The sequence below is a fragment of the Cydia fagiglandana genome, chromosome 7 (assembly GCF_963556715.1).
Source record: "Cydia fagiglandana chromosome 7, ilCydFagi1.1, whole genome shotgun sequence".
Classification (NCBI taxonomy): Eukaryota; Metazoa; Arthropoda; class Insecta; order Lepidoptera; family Tortricidae; genus Cydia; species Cydia fagiglandana.
Window position 1 is genome coordinate 20607459 of NC_085938.1, and position 26580 is coordinate 20634038.

General features: G+C 35.6%; 1 protein-coding gene across 1 annotated transcript in view; it reads left to right on the forward strand.

Moving 5' to 3' along the window:
• Positions 1–998: 998 nt before the first annotated feature.
• LOC134666127 (lachesin-like) overlaps positions 999–26580 on the forward strand; it is a 111571-nt gene continuing 85989 nt past the window's right edge. Inside the window, exons 1-2 of the mRNA XM_063523281.1 lie at positions 999–1349; positions 23735–23849. Of these exons, the coding sequence (XP_063379351.1) occupies positions 23789–23849 (61 nt within the window). The 5' untranslated portion in view covers positions 999–1349; positions 23735–23788. The remainder of the gene's footprint in view (positions 1350–23734; positions 23850–26580) is intronic.

The window sequence follows — 26580 nt, forward strand, 5'->3', positions numbered from 1 at the left end:
AAGCTTTTTATTAACTTGCAATGTTATTGTATCTATGTATGAAGCTATATGTTTGCACGGGTCAAATCTTGTAAGTTAGTTTTGACCCACTTTTTGCCTTATATCAAATTCAAAAAAAAGTCTAGTGCTAATGCATGGCTCTCTAGCTGTAGATTATTATTCACACGAGACAAAATTAAATTTGATTTTCATTCCATACAAAAAGCTCCACTCCGTCACATTTTTTTTGAGAAAAAACAAGACAACGAAAATTATTTTGACTCAATTATTCAGTGGTTTGTTCAGTAGATTGAGGAGGTAAATGAAACTGTCTACATTCCGACGATAAAATACTGAAGAAATTTATTAGGTATATTCACCTTATTTTTTTCTCATAATCATAGATTAGGTATGTGTAGCAAACGAATAATAATTGAAACCTGTTTATAGTCTGTTCTCTTTTCTAAGATTAAGTACGCCATATCAAATCTATTAGAATCATATAACTAAGTCAGCTGTTTGGAGCGGGCGTCTGGCTCGCACTAATAGCTTAGTAATGCCAAAGACGTATGTGATTTCGTAAAAGATGAATAAAGTGTAAGAAAAAAACGTGTCGGAAATCAAGAAAAAGTAATTCTCGGATAGATGGCGCACACACCTTTAGCCTATTCTCGGCTAGATGGCGTGACGGCACCGTTTCATATTTAACAATTTTAACACATAGATATCAGTGAATGAGCATGGGTCAAAATGATATAAAAATAATAAAATAATTTATCCATATATATATTCATTTTTTTATAATTTTATACGTGTTTATTTTGAGTTATAGTCGTGTGTCGATAGATGGCAGTAAATTTACAGTGACTACAACATTCACTATGACAGGACCCCTCTATACTATCTATTCTTTTTGGTAATGCGGACAATTCCGAGTGAAATAAATATCCCTAAGAATTCATCGCGTGGGGATAAACTTGTACATATTCGCCTGCAGTATTTTCTTAATCAAAATTTTAAAACGTGTACACAATGTAGCCATATTTAACCATTAACCGCCGATACCCAAAATATGGTTCAAAGTTAGCGCTCCCAAGAATGCTAATGCACCGTTGCAGCATCCAAGTCAACGAACCCACGCATGCGCTGTGCCCAGCGTTCATTCTAAGCGCGATCAAATTTCGATCTTAACATGAAGCGAACTAGATCGGTCGGCTGGCAGCGCTGCGAGGCGCTCGGAGCGCTCAGTTTGCCCGCGAGCGTGGTTATAACGGTACGCATTTTGTCGCGCGCGATAAGAAAAGTTTGAAACTTTACGCGGGTGTTAGACGTTATGTAAGTGCTGTGAGGATTTTGTGATTAATTTTGTGGTGAGTTTTTTCAAGTAATTTGGTAAGGGATGATAATTAATTAGCTGGATTACGGTTGCATATCTAATTACTTAAAAAATATTGTTTTTGTACGCAGTTTGTTTAGATATTACATATCTCAAGTAATTTTGTTAATATATTATTATAATTGTTCAAATATTTATTTATAATTTGGACACAATACATAATACATTATTATAATTGAATACTTAATTAATTAAAATTAGATTTATGAATTAAATTGGAGAGGTTAGACTAATAAAAAATAAGGCATAGCTGCTTATGTGTTATTTTTTGAACATTTTGCTTATGAATTAAAACAGTATTAAGAAGTACGACACTAAAATCAAACACAAAGACAAATTTGGGTATGATTTACAATATTAATCGATAATTATACTAATTATTAGTCAGTGAGCACTTGAATTATAATATATGTAGAATAGGTTTATGCTTCAGCTATATTTTAACCAAAGCCGCTAAAACCATAGCAAAACTTTTGAAGAAATTCTGTCAAAATTACCTACTGGATTTATTTGTCGACTACTTTTTCGTAAGGAGCTCATTACAAATTAATGTACCTATACTGTTATGTATTTTTTATTAATTAAAATATTATTAACAATTAATAGTATTTTAATATTATTGTGTTGAAAGTAAAATATAATTTTAAAATTATTTGACATTCAAATTTTGTCTTATCAAATGTCACTTTAATGGAAAAAAATCTCAAAGTGGGAAAATGTATACCATCTGCGATAAAAGAGTCATTTAATTTATCTAATTATTTGACTATAAAAAGTACCTATACCTAATTAAATTTTCAAATTATTTGATAATGGACACATACATGGACGCTTTTCTGTTTCGCCCTATGGTTGACTGGTAGAGAATGCCTATAACGGCATTAAGGCCGCCTGTTGTACTTTTTGTATGTGCAATAAAGTTTAAAAATCAATAAATAATAATTGAATTCAGTCTTTTGAGTGTGTCTTATGGAATAATCTATCTTTGAGCGGCAAAATTTATACATAGCGATAAAACAGTCATTTAATTTATCGCTGACTGTATGGTTTATCAATACCCTCTCGCCTTGCCGGTGATAAACCGCATTAATGGCGTAGCGAGTCTACAAGTGCTACGGCGTAGTAACTCGTACTACGCCCGGCGCCTGCTACGCCGGCGGCGGGAAGATTAGGTAGGCTACGAATTCATGGATTAATAATTTTCTCTTATACATGTTTATTAAAATAACTAATAATTTCTTGAATTAAATATCTTGTAAATAAAAATGACCCATAATTTTTATTGATGTGATGTATGAATTTGTATGATGATGAGGATGATGATGATTATTTTTATTACGACTAAAATATTCTTATATACCTAAATGATAATTGCATATTATGTGCCAAATACAATTACCTATTATGAAAAAATGTTCATCTATTTTCACGTCATTAATTTATTTTTAATGCGGCCACCATATTTGATTTTTTTTTCAAATTAACTTAATATCGCCACACTAAAATGAATTCTTTGCTTGTAGTCACAATTTTATTACTGAACCCGAATAATTTTACCTCCTTTATATGGCCCATATTCCAGGAATCACCCTGTATCAGTAATTACTGACGCAAAATAAATGGCATTCGGAATATTCTGATGGACGTCCCACCGATGCAATTGATCGGGCGCTGCAATTTCAATATAACGTCCCCTGGGCCCAAGTGTATTATGTAGGCCCACACTGTTCACTGTCCATCGTCCATGTTTACGCAAAAATTAGAAAAGTCCGTGTAGGCGTCTTTTAATGAATATTCAATGAAAATGTCGACGTTTTTAAAGGAAATGCAGAATTTAATTTGTTTATTTTTAGGATTTGGTAGTCTTGTAAATCCTATCCAAGCTAGGCGTGGGCGAATGGGGCTTTCGCCCACGATCTCGCACTTAGGGGGGTCTCGCAAAGGCAACCTTTTTTATTACCTTGGGAAAACACATAAACTGCCGTATTCGAACTTCAAGATATTCACAAGAGACGACACGTACTAGATCCATTCTAGATATACGTTATAGTTTAGATATCAACTAGTTCTCTTTTGCAGCGCAATTCGGGCAGCCAATGTCACTTTTAAGCCGACCACTGACTAACAGGCCGTCGGACGATATCGGCCTGTCAGTTAGAACAAAAATTTGACAGTTCCGAACAACTGACCGGCCGATACCGTCCGGCGGACTGTTAGTCAGTGGTCGGCTTTACGTTAGATAGAGTAAGATATCTATTAGATGTGAATTGGATCTCTAAGTCATATCCTGTGGAAATCGTTCAAGAGTATCTCCAGAATCGCGCAAATGTCAAATTTGACAGGTTAGAACTTAAACATATCGTTATCGTATCTTGGTGATGTCTAAAAGATGTCTAATATATGTCTATTTCAAAATCCGAATCGGGCCCACTCTCGAATACTTTTTCAAATAGAGATATACCGGGTGTGGCCTGTAACACGAGCAAATAATTAAAACATAGATTGTACTCCTCAAACGGTGACACTTTTGTTCAACAACTTTTTAAAAAAAATATGAAGTATTTAGACTCCCTATTTTCATACAAAATAAATATTATCTTCAATGGACGCCATCGCCACGCCATATCATTGTGATTGACGTTGCTTGTCAAGCCTTAAACATAACAAAATTCGTAATACATTGCGTCTTTGAATAACTTTTAAAGTGTATTAAAAATCAAACTACAAGTTGTTTTTAAAAGTCGCTGAACAAATGTTGATCAGTATGAGGAATACAGCCTACAGTTAAATTTTTTGCTCATATTACAGGCCACACCCGGTATATCTCTGCAGTTCGCGTTCTAAAGTATCTGTCACATTCTAATGTGGTTAGCAACTGTCAAAGGTTTGCATGGATGGCGCTATCATAGCTTGCCCTTTTTTCTATGAGATTTGGTTTAAAGGGCAACAAAAGTTTTAGACAATTCTAGGAATTGACAGGACAAGCTATGCTGGCGCCATCTGCTAAATACTTCGAGCGGCCAACTCCATTGTTCTACAGTCAGCATTAATTAGCGTATGAACGCACTAATAGTAGATTGTTAACCAAGGTATGAAAAGCACTATTTGTGACGTTATCTATGAAAAGGGACCTTATTGTCGATGGCGCTTACGCCACTATTAGCGATGCTCCGATATAATTGCAATGCCGCGCGACGCTGTGCGGCGTAAGCGCCATCGACAATAAGGTCCCTTTTCATAAATAATGCCCCATTTTACAATAAACCAGCGGTCGGCAACCTTTTAGCAGCCAAGGGCAGTTAACGATGTGGACACGGGCCGCACTTTGTTAATATTTATGACTTTATCAGACATTGCCATTTGTCAATATTACATACAAAATAGCCAGGGAGGCTCGCGGGCCGCAAGTGAGAGGTTCGCGGACCGCATGCGGCCCGCGGGCCTCTGGTTGCCGACGATATTAATAAATGATCTTATAAACATACGAAATCATACCCACACCCAAAACCCTGACGTGCTTACTATAAAAATAATTATCTTTTTTAAAAGTACCTATATCAGAAACATTATATTTCCCTTATTTAAAAATGTATTAATTTTAATTAATAAACGGAATATATCACACATTATTAAATTTAACAATCCGATTGAAATTGGTTGAAACATTAAATTTGTGGTAAAGTAATTACGAAACCAAAATTACTTGAGTACGTAATACATTGTTAATTGAGTAAATTAATAAAGAATTATTCGTTAAACTTGAAACCGTTCCGTACCCAAAGGGTAAAAACGGGACCCTATTACTAAGACACGGCTGTCCGTCTGTCTGTGTGTCTGTCCATCTGGCTGCCTTACAGATGATGTTTTTAATACTAAAAACAGAATATAAATATTTAAGTGGGGCTTCCATACAACAAACGTGATTTTTTGCCGGTTCTTGCGTAATGGTACGGAATCTTTCGTGTGCGAGTCCGACTCGCACTTGGCCGGTTTTTAATTTGAATCTTATAATTAAGTTTTTTTTCTATTATAAACATATATCGATATGCATAGATTAGCATAGATTCTTATTCTTAGCATAGAAGAGCTACTAATGTAAGGTATACTTAAAGTTTCCATAATTGCTAAATTTCAGTATGGAAACATTTCGAAAAGTGTTTTCCTGTCAACATTTTCTTTTTACAAAATGAAAGTTTTCTTTGTTTTCTGTAAAATTCTCATATTTCTAGTATACGTTTCGATACAATATGTAGGAAATATGTGAAAATAGTTGTCAAGAACTGTTAACACATTGAGTGCCGGGAACCCGCTCGACGGTTTCTCTGTTAGTAGTATTCCTGTACAAACCGCAATAACGCTGGGATTGGCTATGAGCGTAGGGAAAACCGAGGTGAGTTGTGACAGAGGAGAGTTGTGACATCGTTGATTTTTTGGAATCTATTAACTAAAAAGGACGCAATAGAGCGCGTTTGTTAGTTCAAGTTACGAGCTAACAAACGCACACTGTTGCGAGCTCGCTAACAGTCATTAGATTCCATAAAATCGACAGTGTCACAACTCTCCTCTGTCAAAACTCACCTCGGTCTCCCCTACAAAAACGTTGGCAGTGAATGTGTTAACGCATGATTCATATTATTGTTTTATGAACATAGTTAAAAACTATATATTTCCGTGCTCTTATAACCCGGCAACCTTCAAATCAAGAGTGAACAGGCACCTTCTGGGCGAGCTCGCTCCATCGTAGGCCACGTCTACGCCTCGGCTCGTAAAGTAGGCCATGAGTAAACCCATGCATAATAAAAAAAAAAAAAAACTGTAAAAACAGAAACTATTTTTAAATTTCTAAGCACTTGCTCCCGCAGTTGACCACGACACGCTGCAAAGAGTACCTATAACGACAATTGAATAATTATACGGTTTACACTCAGTTATTTTTAGCCACTCGCGCGACATGTTTCGGAGAGCCTAATAGGTCTTTCTCAAGCACTAACATTGTTAGTGTGAGTGTTGTTAGTGTTAGCAATGTTTGTATGTCTCACAACAGTTTAAATTCTAGTATAACGACAAAGAAGAAGAGCATGTTTTGAACTTACTACTTATTTTTAATTTATGGTTTGTTAATAACGTTGTTTCACAGACAAAACATCGTCCAGACTCAGCATAGTCACGCTACCCCCTCTGCCACGCATACGGTAATTTTACTCCATATTCGGGTCGAAAGTGTCTTTGTGTGACGTCCGTGTCTTTGAACGGACCAATCACGGCACGGGACTTCGCTCACCTCGTCCCGCGCACCCCCGCATTTTTGGCATCATCGGTTGCATGTAATAATTGCTCTAAACTCGGTCTAGAGGATTCCTAGTCTATGCTTTGTTTATTTTACAATAAGCAAAGTTATAAATACACGAAATCATTCCCGCACCTAATATATGATTAGTATACATCCACATTTATCGGTTACCCGCTTACTAGTGATAAACTATCTCAAGCATTCATATTCACGTGCGTTCAGTCACTCTAAAGCTAAATAAACTCTCTCAAACAATAGAAAATGATCACTTCAGTTCCAGACATCACAATACGCTTTGTCTCGCTTACACAACACGTTTATAATTTCAGTTTCAAACTAATTCAGTAAGTTTCATTCACTATTAATCCCGACCGTCAACAAATAAGACGCCTATTGTACCGACCCTGCCGTGTGCTTGACATGCATGGAGCGAGCTCCGTTAATCGAAATAGAACTTTATGGCTTGGGAATTGGATCGAGTTTTGCAGGGAAGTTGAGGCTGTGCATGTGTCAGTTGTTTGTTCCAATGACAATTGTTATTATAGTTAGTTCTGAATAATGTGCTTAAGACGTTTGGTTGAGCAACGTCTGTAGACGTCGCATATACCGGGTGTGGCCTATAACACGAGCAAATAATTAAAACATAGATTGTACTCCTCAAACGGTGACACTTTTGTTCAACAACTTTTATAAATTATGAAATATTTAATCTCCGTACTTTTCATACAAAATAAATATTATCTTCAATGGACGCCATTGCCACGCCATATCATTGTGATTGACGTTGCTTGTCACGCCTTATACATAACAAAATTCGCAATAAATTGCGTCTTAGAATAAACTTTAAAGTGAATTAAAAATCAAACCGCAAGTTATTTTGAAAAGTCGTTGAACAAATGTTGGTCAGTATGAGGAGTACAGCCTACAATTTAATTTTTTGCTCATATTACAGGCCACACCCGGTATATGCTTAGCAACAATTTAATTTGATGTACTATGTAATATTAACATAAAATAATGTTATGCGTTCAATTTATTCACCGGACCTAGAAATATAATTATCATGAGCACATTACGGAATTCATTACGCAGCAATTACTTACGGAATTAATTACGGAAGTAGAGCACTACTTCCGTAAAAACTAGTCCACTCGAACGCCGTTGTAAAAAAACTTGTTATAACTAAACTAAAAACGGGTTTTCACGGTGACATACAATAAAATATAACAAGCGTCAAATATTTTACCGGCTTTTCATTCCCGAGGACAGCTTGAAGACAAAATAAGAAATGTAAAGCGTAGCGCAAATGAACGAACTGTCAGTCCAATTATGAGGGTTAATTAGGCGTTGCCCGATTATGAAACCGCCGAGGGAATAAATTAGCACTGCAGCGACATTCGAGATGTAAAAATCTTTTACTTAAGCCCCCGTAGGTTCGTGTTCTTGTCGCACTGAGAGAGCGTGAGCGACATGGCTGTGCGTGTTCGAAATCTCGGACATAATGTTTTTGTTTTTGTTAGTGTTAGTGTATTTTTTATGTTAGTGTTTTATTTCTTTCGAGCGAAATTTGTCAAAAAATCTGAATTCGAAAATTCGAAGTTACATTAGAAACGCCTTAGTATAATTTCTAAAGTACCTATTCGCACCTTTATTAAAATGTTATTTACTTTCCTATTTCAAGTAATAATATGAGCTCACGGCTGTCACTTCTATAAGCGGGGCTAAGGACTATTCAATCAAAAAAATATCTTGTCTAACATGTAACCTGTCTATATATGTAACTTGGCACGAAGATTTATAATATTTATACCTAATAGAGGGTCAGGCTTATTCTGGTTAACTAAAGTAGTTAAAGGTACAAAATAACAGTTCTTAATATTAGTTTTGTCCCGTCGCTCCACTTGACAGCTGAGTCTGGGATGAGACAATATAATAAGAAGGCCTAGAATTTTTCTAGCAAAAACAAGGGATTGATAAAATGAAATAATAAGGAACGTTTATTCAATAAGTACACTCAATAAAATTATCATTGCGTGTATTTTATTGGACATTTCGGAATGGAAACAATGATAAACTTCTCTTCAGTTAAATATAATGTCTTGTCGTATCTAACGCGTACTTAATTATGAATTTATTTTAATAGGACCGATGCTCACACTCATAATAAATTGACAGGTAGCTATGAGTTACATTATCTATCAATGCATAAATCAGTAGGAATCCAAAAATAATTATTATATTTTTTTATTAGATATGTATTTTAGATAAAACATCATCATTTTTGAATATCAAGAAAAAATTGAATTACCTGGAATAGCTCATTTATTAATAACGGCTTATTTATATATCATATCATAGACTGTTAAATTTGAATTTCTACCTTGTGGCTGTGCCGTAGTCGGTAACAAACAAACCAAAATCCATTATTGTTACACAAAAATAGTCAATTATTCGTTTTGTACAAGATTCTAAGGCGGTGCGTTGGTAGATAAATATATAATATGCAGGTGTCTCCACAACACCCGGGCAACATTTGACTGGGTATTGATTAACCCCCTTAACACCTACCATAATTTAATGAGGGTAGGTGTTATGGGGGTCAATCAAAGGGACATAAATTCCGTAAACTCCAAAACCCAACACAAAGATTGTGTTAATCTAATATCCATGTCGGTTAGCAAACCAATCCCCGAATTTTACCAGTTACAAATAAAGTGAAATTAACAGTAACAATGGCGGGACGTTCACGCCTTTACAATGAAATAAACTACCCCTCGCGAGGGTCGGTCCTTCGTTTCAATCGAGTCGGGCCCTCGGGAGAGCCAGAAAGGCACCAATTGTATTGTGCAGTGCACAAGATGTAAGTTACGAGCGTTGGGCGATCTGCTGTCACGGGAAAATCGGGCGGAAGAGTCAAAAGTCTGTAAAAAAATTACTTCAATTCAATTTGTTTAATTTTGAATTCCTTAAATTATAATGAATTTTGAATATCTAAATTGTTTACTCTGAAAATATAACTCTATTTAAAAAGTTACAAAACTTGTCAGATCCCTCAGCAATATCACTAGCTAATTTGTACTAAAAATTAGACTTCTATGGTATATATGCAGGGTGTGACTGACATGCTTATGTGACTTTTTTCTATTGAGCCAACTTTAAATTTAAAGTTTTGAATAAAATCTGCGCTTGCAAATATAGTCAGTATCAAAATAGACGTTTCTGGTTACGGAAATGTTAATACAATTAGAAAACGCCTAAAAATCGCTACCGCTCGAGGCTTCCAATCACGCGTGGCGTGATTTGCGAAGGTTTTTCCCGCGCCGCGTGATTTCGACGTGTATTGTATGGCCTCCATTCAAGAACTGTTTCGCAGAGGCGACGTGACGCGAATCCCGCGCAAGTACGCTTCTTGTATAGTTTACACTAAAAAATGTACCCTAACTTTGTTTTTTTCTCAGCGTGAAAAATCTTGACTTGTATTTTGATACAAAACGTTTTAAAAATAGTAAGTACCTAACTATTACTTATGAAACCAAACGAATGTATATAATCATGGTATAATTATGCTGTATAATTGTTAAATATTTGCTATGACTTACATTAAAAGTATGTTTTTCATGATTAACGTTTTTATAACGGTAAAAAACGAATTATTTGAATAAGTCTCTTGGATTTCCATAATTCCCTATTTGGTGCTTATCTTCTGGTCAGATGTAAATATGTTGGATTAAAAAAAAGATTACACAGAAAGAAAATCCGTAGTAATTGTTATAATTATAACTTTTCTTACAGAATCAGTAAATTATTTAAAAACAAATTAGGTAACTGACGAACTTCGAATTTACTGATTTACAGTGGTAATTGAAATCAAAGTCATAGACATATATTTAAAAAAATACTTAAGAACAAATTAGTTTTTGCACTTTATATTAGTTTAAAATGAACTAACTCATTAAAATCACGTATATTACGTGTGACGTCACAAAATACATTCTCCTCATCAAAAGGTAAAGAATATAAATGATAATTTGAACTTGCTAAAATATTACAACATTTAAAGTGTCTGGCAAAATGTAAAGGCTTTTTACTGTCAACTGATATTACAATTTGTTCTCTGGTTAAGTCTCAAATAAACTAAGGTATATTCTAAAACCTATCTTAGGTACTTTGAAGCTTCATGAATTATGCAAACATAGATTTACGTTCGCTGCCGGCAGAATAAGGAAAGCCTTTTAAATATTTCAACCAGTAAAAAAATGTTTAATATGAAGTGAAGTACGACTGTTCGTGGAACAGTCAATGCTGAATACCTACTCTAGTAATATAAATAAATCTATAAAATAGGTAACAATAGTTAGGTAAATACCGGGTGTGGCCTGTAAAACGAGCAGATAATTAAAACATAGATTGTACTCCTCAAACGGTCACACTTTTGTTCAACAACTTTTAAAAATTATGAAGTATTTAGACTCCGTATTTTTCATAAAAAATAAATATTATCTTCAATGGACGCCATCGCCACGCCATATCATTGTGATTGACGTTGCATGTCACGCCTTAATCATAACAAAAGTCGCAATACATTGCGTCTTAGAATAAACTTTAAAGTGTATTAAAAATCAAACCACAAGTTATTTTTAAAAGTCGCTGAACAAATGTTGGTCAGTATGAGCAGTACAGCCTACAGTTTAATTATTTGCTCGTATTACAGGCCACACCCGGTATAATGTAAATAATTCCCCTTCGAATGTCACGTTACGTGCTTCTGTTTTGGTGACATTGTCTTCTTCTTTTAATACGAAAGTTTTCACAGCAGTTCTCTGTGTGGAGGGAGCGATTTCACCATAGTGCTTGGTTTAGCTTTCTTTATAGGGGTAAGGTCGGCCCATTGGGTTGGTTAAGAACGTCTCTTTGAAGACTTTGCGCCTTCCATTTTGCCTAAGGCTATTTTATTCCTTTCTTCACTGAAACTTTTTCTTACTTCGTTAAGTGCGGTTAAAAACTTCAAGATGTAAAGACACATCGAGAAACCTGACAAAATTAACCCGATAACACACAAGGTTACAGAAACAAACAACTGCGATCTGTCGTTCCCTATTTGACCTAGTCTAGATTCACTATGCCTAACATACCTAAAAAGTCCCGAAAGCTACCAAAAATATAAAAAGACCATTAAAACAGCACCAAATTAAATTAGATGAAATTAACTTAAGTAGAATAAGGGCTTCAGCAAGTATTTTAATTGTCGTCGCCAATTACCACTTATGACTTGCACTAAAACTGAACGAAATTTACACTTGAGTGAAGACAGAGTCTAATTAAGCAGTGCACTGGAATCTCGACTCTAACTCCAGGAGGCAACCCACAATTCAGTTCACCCGCAACTGTTGGAGGAAATTCTGATTTATAGTTTGCGAACTATCTTCTTCGTTTGTTTTAAGCCAATTGTAACTTTGGATTTTATGATATTACAGTTATGAGCCTTTATTATCAGGGAGTTGTGAAATTGCACAGCTATTTAACATTTGTTTCCCGGGTATAGGATTCTATTTTGGCAGTGATTTTCTACAACATAATATACAGTTTGAAATGGTTGGTTGTTAAGATTTTTCATAATGGTTACGTATGAGGTCATGGTCGTCGTAATATTAATGGTCTTATAAAAAGATCTTTTAGGTAATGGTCTAATTTTCCAATTTGAGATCTTTATCAGGCAGGCGTTCAAATTTATGTACTTATATCCCATAGTCCAGAATTCAGTCTATCGCTTTCCCCGAATAGCCTAGTTCATTTTAGATTCTATCAATTCTCAATATGTAGTCATTACACCGTGACTGGTGCTGCCTCTGCGTGCGTCTCATCTCATGACTCGGGCAATGGCAACATCCCCTCGGTGTACCCCTTACATTTCATTTAAGTGTCAAAAGGGCCCGAAGTTATTATAGTTATCACACTTTGCATTATGCCTCCTCATTTGTTTACTCTATTATACGTATATAATAAAAAAAGAAATGAGAATTAGCTTAAAATATGCATTATACAAGTATTTTCTAGGTCCCTATACGCCTTTCTAGAATATGTCAACCATCTAGCGCTCCGGCGTGTAATAAGCTCAGATAGGACTTGATTAAACGCCCCTGGCTACAGCCTGTATAATATGTGCTCCTCCCAGTCTGTATCACCTTAGTCATAAGGCTTAATGAGTGGGGAAAAACTGTTTCAAAACACGAAAAAACTCATGAAAGTCCACGTAAGAGACTCGTGCTAGAACGATTCGTGTCCGGGCCCAGGCTTCCGATGCTTCGTTTTTTAGTTATCAGTGATCATGTGACGATTTCTGTACAAAACTGAAGTATCTGGTGTTTCTCTCCGAACCCGGGCAGTTCTAGCGTGAGTTTTCCTTAAAAGTAGCCAGAAGTCTAGGCCGTTATATTTTTTATCAAGTAGATACATCAGCAAGCGTTAGTACAAATTTTAATGTTTTCGTGAAGTGCTTTTATTTGTAGGACGACCTATTTGGAAAAATTATCGACATTAGATTCTATGGACGCTCCACAATTTGTCACGGGTTTAAAGCCTCTTGTTGAATTAAGATGAGGCCAAATCGACCGTACATTTATTTGTATATAATTAACATTTAGTTGTCATGCTGAATACAATATTCGAATCATATTATTTAAATGTTGTGCGACTCGCCCGCACGAATACATGTAGGTACAGACAAGTACGAGTCAAATGCAGGATAACTGAATGACATCAGTCAGATGTCATCATTCTGATATCAGTGTACTTTCGAATTGGCCTGATTGAGAGCGGTCGCTCAGCAATTTTGAAAATACTTCCTTATTTTTCATCGAAAAGTAAGAGCTTTATTCTTTATTACGTTCATTAGTGACAGAATATCTTACAAATAACACTCTTACCGCCAGAGGGCAAATTGACGTAACCGAAAATCCTAAAAAAACTGACAATTTAAAACGGAGGTCGCATGAGAATCTAGTAAAACGATTGTAAGCAGCGACCGCGGTAAAATTAAATATCGCCGAGACAATTCACAAGAATAAGTCCCCTTTGCCGGGAAAAATCCACCGCCATTTTAATTCCGGTGGCGTTGAATTGAACAATTATTTTTATTTGCCTTGTTCTACAGACGGTTTTTGTGAATCAAGTTATTGCCTGGAATATTTTTACTCTTTCTCTGTTTTGATAATTTAATGGCGTTGGGTTTTTTAACTAGTGTTGATTGCAGCGAATAAACGGAACTTGTGTTTTTGCGGTTTCTGTTGGGGAATGATTCGGTATGTGAAAATAAAAAGAGAAAAAGTTCGCTTCCTCGTAACATGTACATCAAGTTTTATTATGCATAATCCTTTTGTGCTGCATTTGCAATCGGTACGATCATCAATAATTATTTTAAAAGGTATTTATTTGATATTTATTTCATGTTAATTACAGCTCACACAATTAACAAGTAGGTCAACGCAGTAATTGCAATTAAATCGTTCAATTAAAATAATAGTAGCGAACAATTAATACAGCCATTAAATTAATTGGAAATTGTTATTACGATCTCCATTCACCGACTTTACTTCACCTAACTTCGGTTCAGCCTCCTAGCTTCCTCGAACCTTACCTAAACCGGCGAGCAAACACCTATTTACGTAAAAACTTTTATTAAAATCCAACACACAGAATGGGCGTCGTAATCCGCCATTATTTCGGCTTTCAACAATTACGCGGGACTACAAATAAAGACGTTTCGAGAGCAATATTCAAGGGGAAGGAAACCGTATAAAAAATTATCATCACCTCATTCCGTCTCGCGGGCTTTCGGCTCAAATAAAAAAAAACTTGAGACGAGAGTAATTTTTTCACAAGCTTTGCTCATAGCGGCAATAAAAACCCTCCCCGACGGAGCGCTATATTTCATATTATGTCTTCCGAACCTGCCCGTGACACTCGGAACGAAAGTTTAAATACCAGATGAAAATAATGTGAATTACGTGGAGCGAGTAACATGACGTCTTTGTACTCGTTTTCCTGCTAAAAAAGAGTTACAACGCTTTGTCTTTCGGGCGTGTTTGATTAAGTTCCTTATTCTTGGGAAACAAATTACTCTGAGACGCACGACGCGCAATTATTCTCGGTTTTCTTACAGCGTTTTGTCTTGGTAAAGGCGATGTATATTTTGAGTCGAATACTCGTAATGCCATACGGGAAAAGGCGAGAGCAAATTAGAAACGATATCATTGTGGCGTACGCATTAAGAAGGGTACTTGCATATTTAATATGTCTCGTAATTGGTAGCTATTATTAATTTTAATTAAGATAACAACGTTCTATATATAATTATTTTGTACTAAACTTATTTAAAAATGTATCGAGTTGGAAAATTGTGCAATTAACAAACAGAATAATGGGTACTATGCTTTGATTTTTGGTAAATAGTACCTTTAAGTACCAATTTTTTTATGAGTGGCCGTGATTGGATATCAAATTGCGACAGTCAAAGGATACTAAACACAAAATGATCACCATGGAAAACGAAGTAGATTTCTTCTGGAAACCTTTGAAAGAGCTCTAATAGCGATCCCTCGGAGAATACCTTGTCGGTTTAATAAAACGGATCTGAACAGTCATGCTCGTTATTACCGCCAGCAACATTTTTATTTTAATCACATCGAATCTATGTACCAATATTATCCATGTTCGCATTTTGCTCTCTCCTGGTTGCAGTTTAAAGTTTTTTCCTAAAATACGCCAAGGGGCCCGTTCAGTTTTGTAACCCTTTGATTTATTGCAACCCAAAGCGAAAACTAAGCGTTATTGGTATTAGATCTGTTTCTACATCACAGAATAATAGTTTGATACTTTCAAATGATATTATTTTCGTACATAAACTCAATTCATTGTTACGGGTAATCAAAATCATGTAAAAAGAATTGCACTTACCTATATAAATATTGGCCGTGCAATTTATTTATTTATTTAAATATTTAATTTAGGCAACAAGGCCCATATTACAAATACCTTACAGACTACCATACATATGTAGGGCAAACCTTGCAATGCCTTTACCCACTCCTTACGGGTTCCTACAATCTTTACCAGCTCGTCGATTTTGGGCTTTTAAACTTGATCACATCAGTAATAAATAAACCCTAGTATTTTGGGTACGGGAATCATTTCATGTATTTAAACTTTAAAATTGATAACAAAATATGAATTAAAAATGGGTTAAGAAAAGGAAGATTTTTTAAACTTTTGATTAGCTAGTGTATTTAAAACGTTCCCACATGGGTGCGGATGTGGATGAGTGGGGTTACCCCAGACGGACGGTAATAAAAGAGAAAAATGGCTATTTTTTAAATGTGCAGTGGTCAACTAACCCTTGTTATTATTATACCTATTTATCTCCATTACATAGCAATAAAACTGTCAAAATGCAACCGACCAGCGATACTCTCGCAGATCTAGAGCAAACGAACTTTTGACTGAAACCAGCTTTAAGTGGATTCCACAGTGACGGTTACTAAATTCTACTGCCGTTTCAGATTTAGGTTCCATTGGGGAAAGCTTCCGAACAGAAGCGCAGGATATTTTTAAGTAAAAGCCAGCCAGTTTAAAATTGCTTCGATTAATAGACAATCTATATTGATTAATAGAACGCCGAATGTTGTGAGGACTTTCGAGTTGTGGATTTAGTTTGTACCTAGGTTTCGAAATTAAATGAGAATGTTTGACAAAAATGTTTTGATCAATAATGTTTTATTGTATAAAGTGAAGATATCAGTGCTCTAAATGCTAATTATAATATTAGCGTAAGAAAATGGTAGGTAGTCTGGTTTTCTCTGCCTTTGCTCCACTGACAAGCAGCTCTTGCCAAACTACACAGGTAGAATACTAGTAGAATAATAGTTGCCAAATAATGCGCGCAACCTGATTTTAAACGGCCTCCTAGTCTAGTCGGTAGTGACCCTGGTTTTGGGTTAAAGTCCTGGTAAGGAAATTTACTTGTGTATTCATCACAAGTATATTTGTTCCTGAGTCATGGATGTTTTCTATGTATTTACGCATTTATCTATCGTCGTCCTCTTGTAGATACATCTAACACAAGCCTTACTGAGCTTACTATGGGGCTGCCAGGTCGATTTGTGTAAGATATATAGTTCCATAATAAATTATAATAATATTTATCAATGGCAGGAATTTGAATATATCTTAACGATATCAATCGGAGCCGCGATAAGAGGATTCAATAAAGTTGGCAGACGGGATTACGACCAGTGGCGGGCAGACTTCGGGCAGACAGTTGACGGGCAATGCCGTAAACTTTGCCCAATACTACTATGCTTAATAATTGGTCACGAAGCAGTTATAGCTGAACTTGTGATATCTGGTGGTATGGTATCGTCGGGTGACAAGCAAAAGTCACTAAGTACTATCAAAAAAATAAAGTAACAATGCACTTTATTACACTTGTAACACGGTTTATTGTCCAATAATTTCAATGGTGTTAGTTAGAGACTTTTGCTTGTCACCCGACGGTATGGTGTATGGTATAAAATAAAATGGACAGTAATTTTGAGCATGCAGTTTTTTTTTTAAATAATATATAATTTTTCATTCATAATCATTTATTTACAGACTGCAATGGTCCACATAGTATACATAATATTACACACAAGACAATACAAATTACATTAATACATTTCAATAAAATAATATACACTAAAAGTAGTTTTAAAATCCTACTCGGTTTTATCATATTTTAAATATTATTAGAACACGGCTTAAACAAAGTAATAGAGTACCGTTGGCACCTCTTATATAAGGATATTAAAAAAAATACGAAAATAAAATAATGCTTACCTACTTAGGTATAAAATTTCTCATCTTATACTCACACTTATAACAGTTAATCTCAGTTTGGGATGAACTGGTTCAGATTGCTTTCCGGCATTAAGTTCGCCTTTTGGATTCCTTTTACAATAAAGTAAAAATAAATAATGCAAAATAAAGCATTCCGATCCGACGCTGCTGAAGTTTAAAAAAAAATTCTAATTTTCTATAACGATATTAAAACGTCCGCCAACCATCGAAAAAGTGAAATACACCACAAAAACACTCTTCGAGATTATCAGCAAAATGAATTGGCCGAGAAGCTACTTAAGCTCGCAAAGTCCGAAAAAGGCAGTGGATCGCCGCAGGCAGCGGGGCTCCGGCGCAACAGCACAAAAAAGACAGGAATTGACCGAAATCCTTTCATTTTTCTGACCTTTTCCTTCCCAGCGGCGTCCCGGCTCGGCCAAAGATGAATTACAACCAGACGATGTCGGCCCCCGGCTACCCACTCCCGCTATTCAATCCACAATTCTATTACCGCCGTCGACAGTGCAATTTCGCTCACAAAAATTGCCATTCTACTTTTTTTGAACTCTCAAAATGTTTGAGCTAACATTTTTATCAGACGGTTGGGCCAATATTTGTGCGGGTATTATTTTAGATTCGGTGTCGCCGTTTGACCGCGGGCTGAAGTGACAATATTTATGGATAATTCCACCATTGTCGCTGTGACGGGCTGTTATTGGTGGAATATTTATTGTTTAACCTTTTTTTTATCGGAAAGCCATTCGTTGAAAATATGCCTTTTGTTTATATTGGTCAGTTATGCGATGATTCGTTTAATGCATGGCCGAATCCGGAGCCACAGAACGAACTGTTTCGATATAATTCTTTGACTTATTTGTTGTTATAAATGCCTACAAATATCTATTTAATATACGTGTTCTGGACAGCAACGATGCGCAATGCCGGTACTACGAGTAACATGCATTTCTTGAACACATCATAAAGACCTTTGTGTATATAAAAGAGTAATGGTAATAATTGAGCACTAAACCACTTGTTTGATTCTTTTTTCGTTCCTTTCATAAACCCACAATCGTATTCTAATGCCTTTTTATGTCCCTAGCAGTCACATAAACTACTGTTTTTGTATATCACTCGTAAAAACAAATGAGCTTTAGAAAAATCTGTATTCTTTTGTTTAAAATTTCACGCAAACAACAACGAATGCGTCTGTAAACTAATTTCAAGGATCGTTAAGTCACAGTTAGTTTTTTTTCGTTGCCTCATACCACAGTCTTAGTACTCGCAACTAACTATAACATTTTTGCAAGTCTATTTGTGATTTCAAAATCTAGTTTTTAAAAAAGGATGTGGATGGAACAATTGTTTATCAAATGGAAAAATTGTACCTTCTTAAAGTAATAAAAAACAAATTTGTATAATTAGGTAATGTATATCTAATTACAATGGTTACTGTGGTGGTTATAATGAGCTTGTTAGCTGTATAAATGTAATTACTAAATAATATAATGAGTAAAAGTAGGTAATTACAAAATAGGTGACGTTAGCCCGGATAGCTATAGACGCCACTGGTTCGAATCCGACCTTCGCTACTGGAGAGCTTCGTCACTTTTTCTTTAATGTTTAAGTTTATGAGTGACAGGATCTTAACTATTTTATTTATTTAAAATTTAAAAAGGTTTTTTCTTAGATAAACGGTAAGACTAAAGTGACCCGTGGAATCGATATTAACATCAAAATTAAAGTCATACTCATCCTCATTCTCCTTTCTCCAAAACCTGGTCATAAAAGGAACCATTTGAATACCGATATCGACACTCGGCTGATATTAATTTGACATCTACAATCGACTTTTCAAAAGGAAATATCAAAAACGGTAGTAGATATTCGACGACGGAATTTTTAGTCAATTTCTCTTGTGACGCAATTGAATTTGACCTGCGGACAAATCAGGTTTCCGCTCACGGCACGGCGCCGGCGCAAGGTACAAGCGGACAATCTAATAACAAGAAGAGAACAATACAACACAAATATGACTTATTGCTCACCATTATGAAAAATAACATAATGAATAACACATGAATTAAGCACATAGTTTAAACTATGTTACGACTGATAACGTAAAGCCACCCAATTATAGTCAAAAAGCTCCTAACTATTTATTTATTTAGCCTTTATTTCACAAAACAAAATCTTATAGTACAAAAGGCGGATCACTTAAAGGAAAAAGGCTTAAAAAGCCTTAACTGTGGTCCAAATTTAACAACAAGTTCGGACAAGTATTCGCCGTACTTGTCCGACCTTGTTGTAAAATCCCCGCACGAATTGTTTAGTTTAGGGGCATATAATTGTCCAAGTGTCAGAATGTCCAGAGTCATCATTTCCTACTGCCAATTAGTCCGAATGCTTTATTGTCCTAATGCCAGAAAGTCTTATGTGTCGTAACGTCTTTGTTAAAAGCTCTACCTAGATGATGTTGTAATGTCTTTTTGTCATAAGATCTACCTAGATAATGCCCTACTGCCAAAATGGCCAGATGTCACAATGTAAAAAATTTCGAATGTTATACTCGAATGATAACTAAATGATATCATTTAGATATCATTTTTATGTCAAAGTATACGTTCGAATCGGCCTCAAGCTGCCTTTAACTTGCACCACACCTGCCTTCAGTCGCGCGACCCGGCGCTCGTTTGAGGCTACTTACGGCGTCTTTTGTGTCGAATGTGACTGTATCGAAACTATCAGCCTTATTCGAACTTTAAGATACGTCAGTTAAGAGATCTAGCAACGATATGGATTTGATATGTCAGCGTCAAATGAACGATCCTTCAAATAAAATCGACACTTTTGACACTGTGCCGTATTCGAACTTCAAGATATTCACAAGAGACGACACGCACTAGATCCATTCTAGATATATACGTTATAGTTTAGATATCAACTAGTTCTCTTTTGCAGCGCAATTCGGGCAACCAATGTCACTTTTACGTTGCATAGAGTAAGATAATATCTATTAGATGTGAATTGGATCTCTGTCATAGTACATCGCAATCCGGACGTACCTACTGGCGAAAGCATAATTCATAATTTATGTATTTGCGTATTTATTTTTTTGTGCATTTTTGACCAAGCTGAAACTGACTTTCGCTAGAACGTTCTACCTAGGTAACATGTATTCGGGAGTTTAAATACGTTTCAAAATCATCCATTATACTGCCAACAAGCCGAATAGCCTGATAAATAACAGGCAATTCCGAAAATAGGCTTGATGAAATCTGACGTTTCCGTGATATACGTAACCGATAAGAATTTTGGGTCTACAAACAGGTGTAGATAAACTAAAACCTTTGGCTATATTCCCACAATTATGAATTCGAAACAATTTGTTATTTTAATCAGAAATCAACGGCCTTGTCAATATTCGGGGACCATCAGCAGGTTGATTGATGCCATCCAGGACAGTTAACGAAGCTTTTCGATCGCTTCGCTGCGTTTTTTTCGTCGTTGGCAAACAAGCCGTACGTAAATGAGGACCCGCAAATAAAATGTCCGAAAGTCGATTAAGTAGGTATGCTCTTATGCACAATTTACCGTTTTCAGGATCGGAATTTTGGAAAATTAAAAAAATATATATTTGCAGTATTTAAAAACCTCTGATTTGATTTTCCATGGGCCTCAGAACAATAGGTATTTAGAATCTTGTCGTGGTTTGAATTTAGAAAAAAATGTCTATTTTTATACTATAACACTATACCATGGAAAACAAGCTTACAGCTCGCCTGAAACTACAGTATATGCGCGTTGCTGACCCTAGCTTGTTCGTATGTACATATAATGGCGCGAGTGAGACACGCAGGCAAATGAGAACAAAATTACAAAATTTTGATGTCAAAGATAAGTTTGAATTGTCCTCAGAGTCTTTACCAACAAATAAGTCCACTTTTACTAGAAACATCACAGACCAATACAAAACGTTTCATCAATAGCCAAGGTGACCCGAATAGCCTGATTAATGAAATGCAGATGATAACATCAGCTGTAAACTGTTTGTTTTAGAGATGGGCCGAATACCAATATTCGGCCAGATATCCGATTTAGATATTAACTAACTGAATAATCGTCCGAATTATTCGGTTCATCTCTATATCATTCTAGTAAACTATTGAAAACGCTTCAATTACATTAACAGCTGAAGATGAGTTCATAGGCAATTAATTCCTTAGAAACAAATAGGTCAAAAGGGACTCGCAAACAAGGTTATTTTTTTTTAATTAATACTTTTCAAATAGGTAATCAAAACACACAATGGATACAACGTGTCTGATTCTGTGTTACTAATGTAGTGCGTAAAGGTGACAGTCCATTTCCAACGACAGCTGCACTACTGTTCATTTTACTATGGAAATTGACAATGACAGCGACGCGTTCAGTACCGGTAGTGCAGCTGCGGTTAGAAATGGAATGTTACCATAATTGTTTTCCATCGTATTTTCTTAGAAACGTTCGTATTTGTTATGCTACTTCAGTCAATCCTAGTACTTTTTGTACCGAGACTGACTGGAATTGCAAGACACGCTCGTACGTTTCGTGAAAATACGATGGAAAATAATTATGCACTACATCTGTGATAACACAACGGTAAAACGTAATCTGATGAAATATAGTAGGTGCATTTTACAGTGTTCTAAAAAAACAAACAGTATAAAATATTTGCCGAATATTCGGCACTTTAACCGAGATTGCAAAACTAGCCGAAAGTGCCAAATACTGAATAGTTACCGAAAATTAAGCCCATCTCTAGTATGTTTATTTAGCTGTTCAAGTAAATCCTTCTGTTCGAGTTTCGGGCCCTATTGACATTTCAAAGCGATAGCAAATAAGACGAGTGTATAGTTTAAGCTTGAGTGATTATCTTTATTGACTGAGTGACAATTTCATATCTAAATATTAATAGGTATCTATTCTGATTAATTTTCGCTTCTGTATCTTGACAGTCATTGCCAATGAAGGTTAAACATATGAATGATTAATTAGCCCTCATTCTCAATGCTTGGCACATGTCTCTATTGTGAGATTGTGTAATGCCTCCTACTCACAAATATATCGTATATAGAGACAAGTAAATGTTACGTTCCACGGGTAAAGGTACCTTATGACCAGAGCTTGGCAGGGGTGAGCCATTTTGACGTCACTTATGTCAAGTGTAGATATTAATATAGATACACCTTAGTAAGGAATATTAAAATAAAACTTTATTAATTATAACTAAACTAAAATGACAATGCCTTATGTACAAATGAACTTTAATAGTAGCATATGGATGGATATACATATTATTTGAAGAGGTTTACTAAAAAAGCTTGCTATAAAATTAATTTGTTTAATGGCGACGAAAAGATCGTAGCGGAAAGGCAGCCTAAATAAAATAATTTCTTTAGATATTAAATTACACCACATATACCAACGAATGACAAGGCATGTCCATGTTGTGCAAACTCTGAAAACAGCTCACCCCCGCCGAGCTCTGCTTATGACGGTCGGCGCTTACGCTGTAATTAACGAATCTCTAATACTAAAGTGTGGTCCTATGCGATGTAAGCGCCGTTAGGTACCTACCTTCACCCGTGGATCCTCACGAATGAGTAAGTAAAATATTATTTATTGTGTAACACATAGTTAAAAGAAGAATACAGAAGAAACACATAGATAATAGCCGGATCATATTGCATTACCGTCAAACGACACAACTATTTACCAAAAGCTATACTAAGGTTCAAAATGTATGACTATAATTCAAATGTCGCAATTCTATGGCAAGATATATTTATAAAAACAGAATAAAATAAATATTTAAGTGGGGATCCCATACAACAAACGTGATTTTTTTGCCGTTTTTTGCGTAATGGTACGGAACCCTTCGTGCGCGAGTCCAATGAGCACTTGGCTGTTTTTTCATCATCATCTCAGCCATAAGTCGTCCACTGCTGAACATAGGCCTCCCCCTTGGACCTCCATTCGTACCGGTTGGAAGCGACCCGCATCCAGCGTCTTCCGGCGGCCTTAACAAGGTCGTCCGTCCATCTTGTGGGTGGACGTCCTACGCTGCGCTTGCTAGTCCGTGGTCTCCACTCGAGTACTTTTCGACCCCATCTGGCCGTTTTTTATCGTTTGTTAATTTTTGTGTGTTGTTTCAGAAGAAGCAGCCATGAGCAGACCGCACCGGACTCGAGCGTGTTGAGGAAGCAACAATGAGCAGGCGTTGCAGAAGCTTCGCCATCACCGTTCAAATCATCACCATCATCTGCCAAGGTACCATCATTATCGCGTTCAGCCGAAATAAAACCTAGTCTGGCTAGATGTAACTATGCCATACACGTTTAAAACTTTGCCCTTTAACATAACTTTGCCTACCGCGTCACAGTTTAGTAAAATCGAAATAACTTAAAAGTAGTTACAGATACACTTCATTCACTTTCTTCAGAAACGCGTCACAATTATGTTAAAGAGCAAAATTTTTATACTATTTTTATACTTTTACGGTACCTGTTTAATAGGAAGAATAAAAATTTCTTCAAGAAACAAAGGTATGAGCTATTGCACTTCAACTGTTAACCAATACAACAGCTCTGAAAAGTCACTCAGTTTTTTTTTCGGTACCGTTGCGTTGCCACAAATTTCTAAAACTAGATATTTATTCTTCTTCCGTCGGCACTTGTTTTACTCTTTAATCTAGAGCATTGTATGTGTCTCATAATTATCATAATTTATCACACACATGAAACTAGATTTGAATTGGTCAGAGCGCAAGGGTTCTCAAAAGTCATTCCCTTCCATGCAAACTGCCACCACAATCCCATCCCAAGATTAACGGACTATCCGCCATTAAGCTAAATACCATCGTCCTCGCTTGACTGACAATTTGCGTACCTTATCTCAAAGACATACGGTATAACTTTGGTCAATCTAAAGGATTACTGTTAGCACGTAATGTCGAATAAATCTATAGAACAATCCTAAATGTCCATTGTTGCTAAGGTGACAATGTTAATAGATTGCCGAGTTCCGAAGTTACATGGAAAGTTTTCAAATAAAACGTTTTCAAAGGGCACTTTAATGAAGAAAATATTTTGGAGCAGAACTCACTTAATTAAATATGCCTATTGCTCTGACTTTTGTTGAGTTATGAAACAGACGTAATCGGTATGTAGTCTAAAAAACGGAAACTTTGAAATAGAATGCAACTATATTTTCATAATTGTATCAGTTCAGACTTCAGACTACTAACCAATTGTGGCTTATGGGTCGGAGAAGGATCCTTATTTTTCATAATTGTGCAGAAATCCTTATGCTTAAAACAGCATAAAGCCACAATTTATTCATTACTCTCCTTGCACATTTCAAGAAAAAACAATTGCCCATAATACCATATTGTATTGTAGGGAAAGGGCTTTTTTTTTCTTTTCGAAAGTTGAAAGTCAGTTCAAATACCTCTAATGTAAGTAATATCCAATCTCAATCGGTAAAAAAGACGGCGGTGGTATTAATCGGCTTCTGGGCGAGCTCGCTCCATCGTAGGCCACGTCTACGCCTCGGCTAGTCTGTGGCCATGAGTAAGCCCATTCATAATTAAAAAAAAAAAAAAAAAAGGTGAAATCCCAAAAAACACACACTAATAAGTAAAGCGTGTTCAGACTCGTGGAAATCAGTGAACGTTCCGGTATAAATTATATTTATTTCTGGATTATATTTTTCTACAGAATACGATGTTATCTCTGTAACCATCAAAGGTTATTTCTTCGAAAGCCTATAAAAAGCGGGAAAATTAAAGCAATATGAAACTTACTATAAAAATAATAGTTTTTTTTTGTATATTTGATGTGTAATGAAAAAGAACATGGTATGGGTTTATTTAATGTCACATCAGTAGTAAGCAATAATAAAGCGATCAACGTAATCAAAAAGTTGATGGCGTTTGAGTTACTTATTTAGCTATACATACATACATTTTATTTATATAACTGAAGACTTGATTGAACCTTTTTTAGAAACCTAAACATAACTAGATTTTGAACTAACTAACTAGAATGAATTGGTGACTTATGATTTTATACACAATCGTTACAAATTTTCAGATAACAGTTTAAGCTTAGCTGGGAACTTAGTAGGTTATTAATAAAGCCATAAATATTCATCAAAGGCTGTACTTTTTTTTCAATAAAGGCGAATGATGAAACTCTGTCAATAGATTCAAAAGATAATATCTTTTTGTAAATATTGATAAGAGTTTTGTTTGGAAAGATGATTGCCAAATATTCGACGGATCAGGTATGAAGAATTTTTGCGCTTAGGTCGGTATGTCGTTAATGTTTATGATAAATTTTTTAACCTAAACCTAATAACGGTCCATATCCAGTCAATATAAGGATAGTGATAAATATAGTTAACAGTACAAAATCTAAAACATGTTAAAAAATCATATTTATTAGCGGAAGTATATCGCAAATTTATTTTATTCCCGACGTTTCCAACTACTTGATGAAAATCTAGGGAAAATAGGGGTAGACATGATAAATCAAGCCAACACACGCATATTCATTAATATGATTGATTAAATTAATTAAAGTAATTTGATTATTAAATTAATGTAATTTTAATTATTTCATCTTTTGTAATACAGTCAGACACCCAATATTCACATCATCCGATCACAGATCTGAAGTAGACGTGCGCGCCGGTCGAAAAAAATCGGGCGGCGGCGCGCCACGAAAAAATCCACGGCGGCGGCGTAACGCCGGCGGCGTGGGATTTTCAACTTTTCAATATACGTATAATGAGAAACCAAGATTTACTCTGTGTTACATCGTTTTTTTTGGTTTATCGTAGAAATATCATGAAAAAAACATATTTCAGTATGTTGGACGTTGCCAGGATCGGTGTAAATAAAAAGATACGCCGCGTAATGAAAAGACGTCCAGTATTTTGGACGTTGCCGAGTATAGACTACCTACTTTACGTGCATAAGGTTTTTTTGAGTCCAATT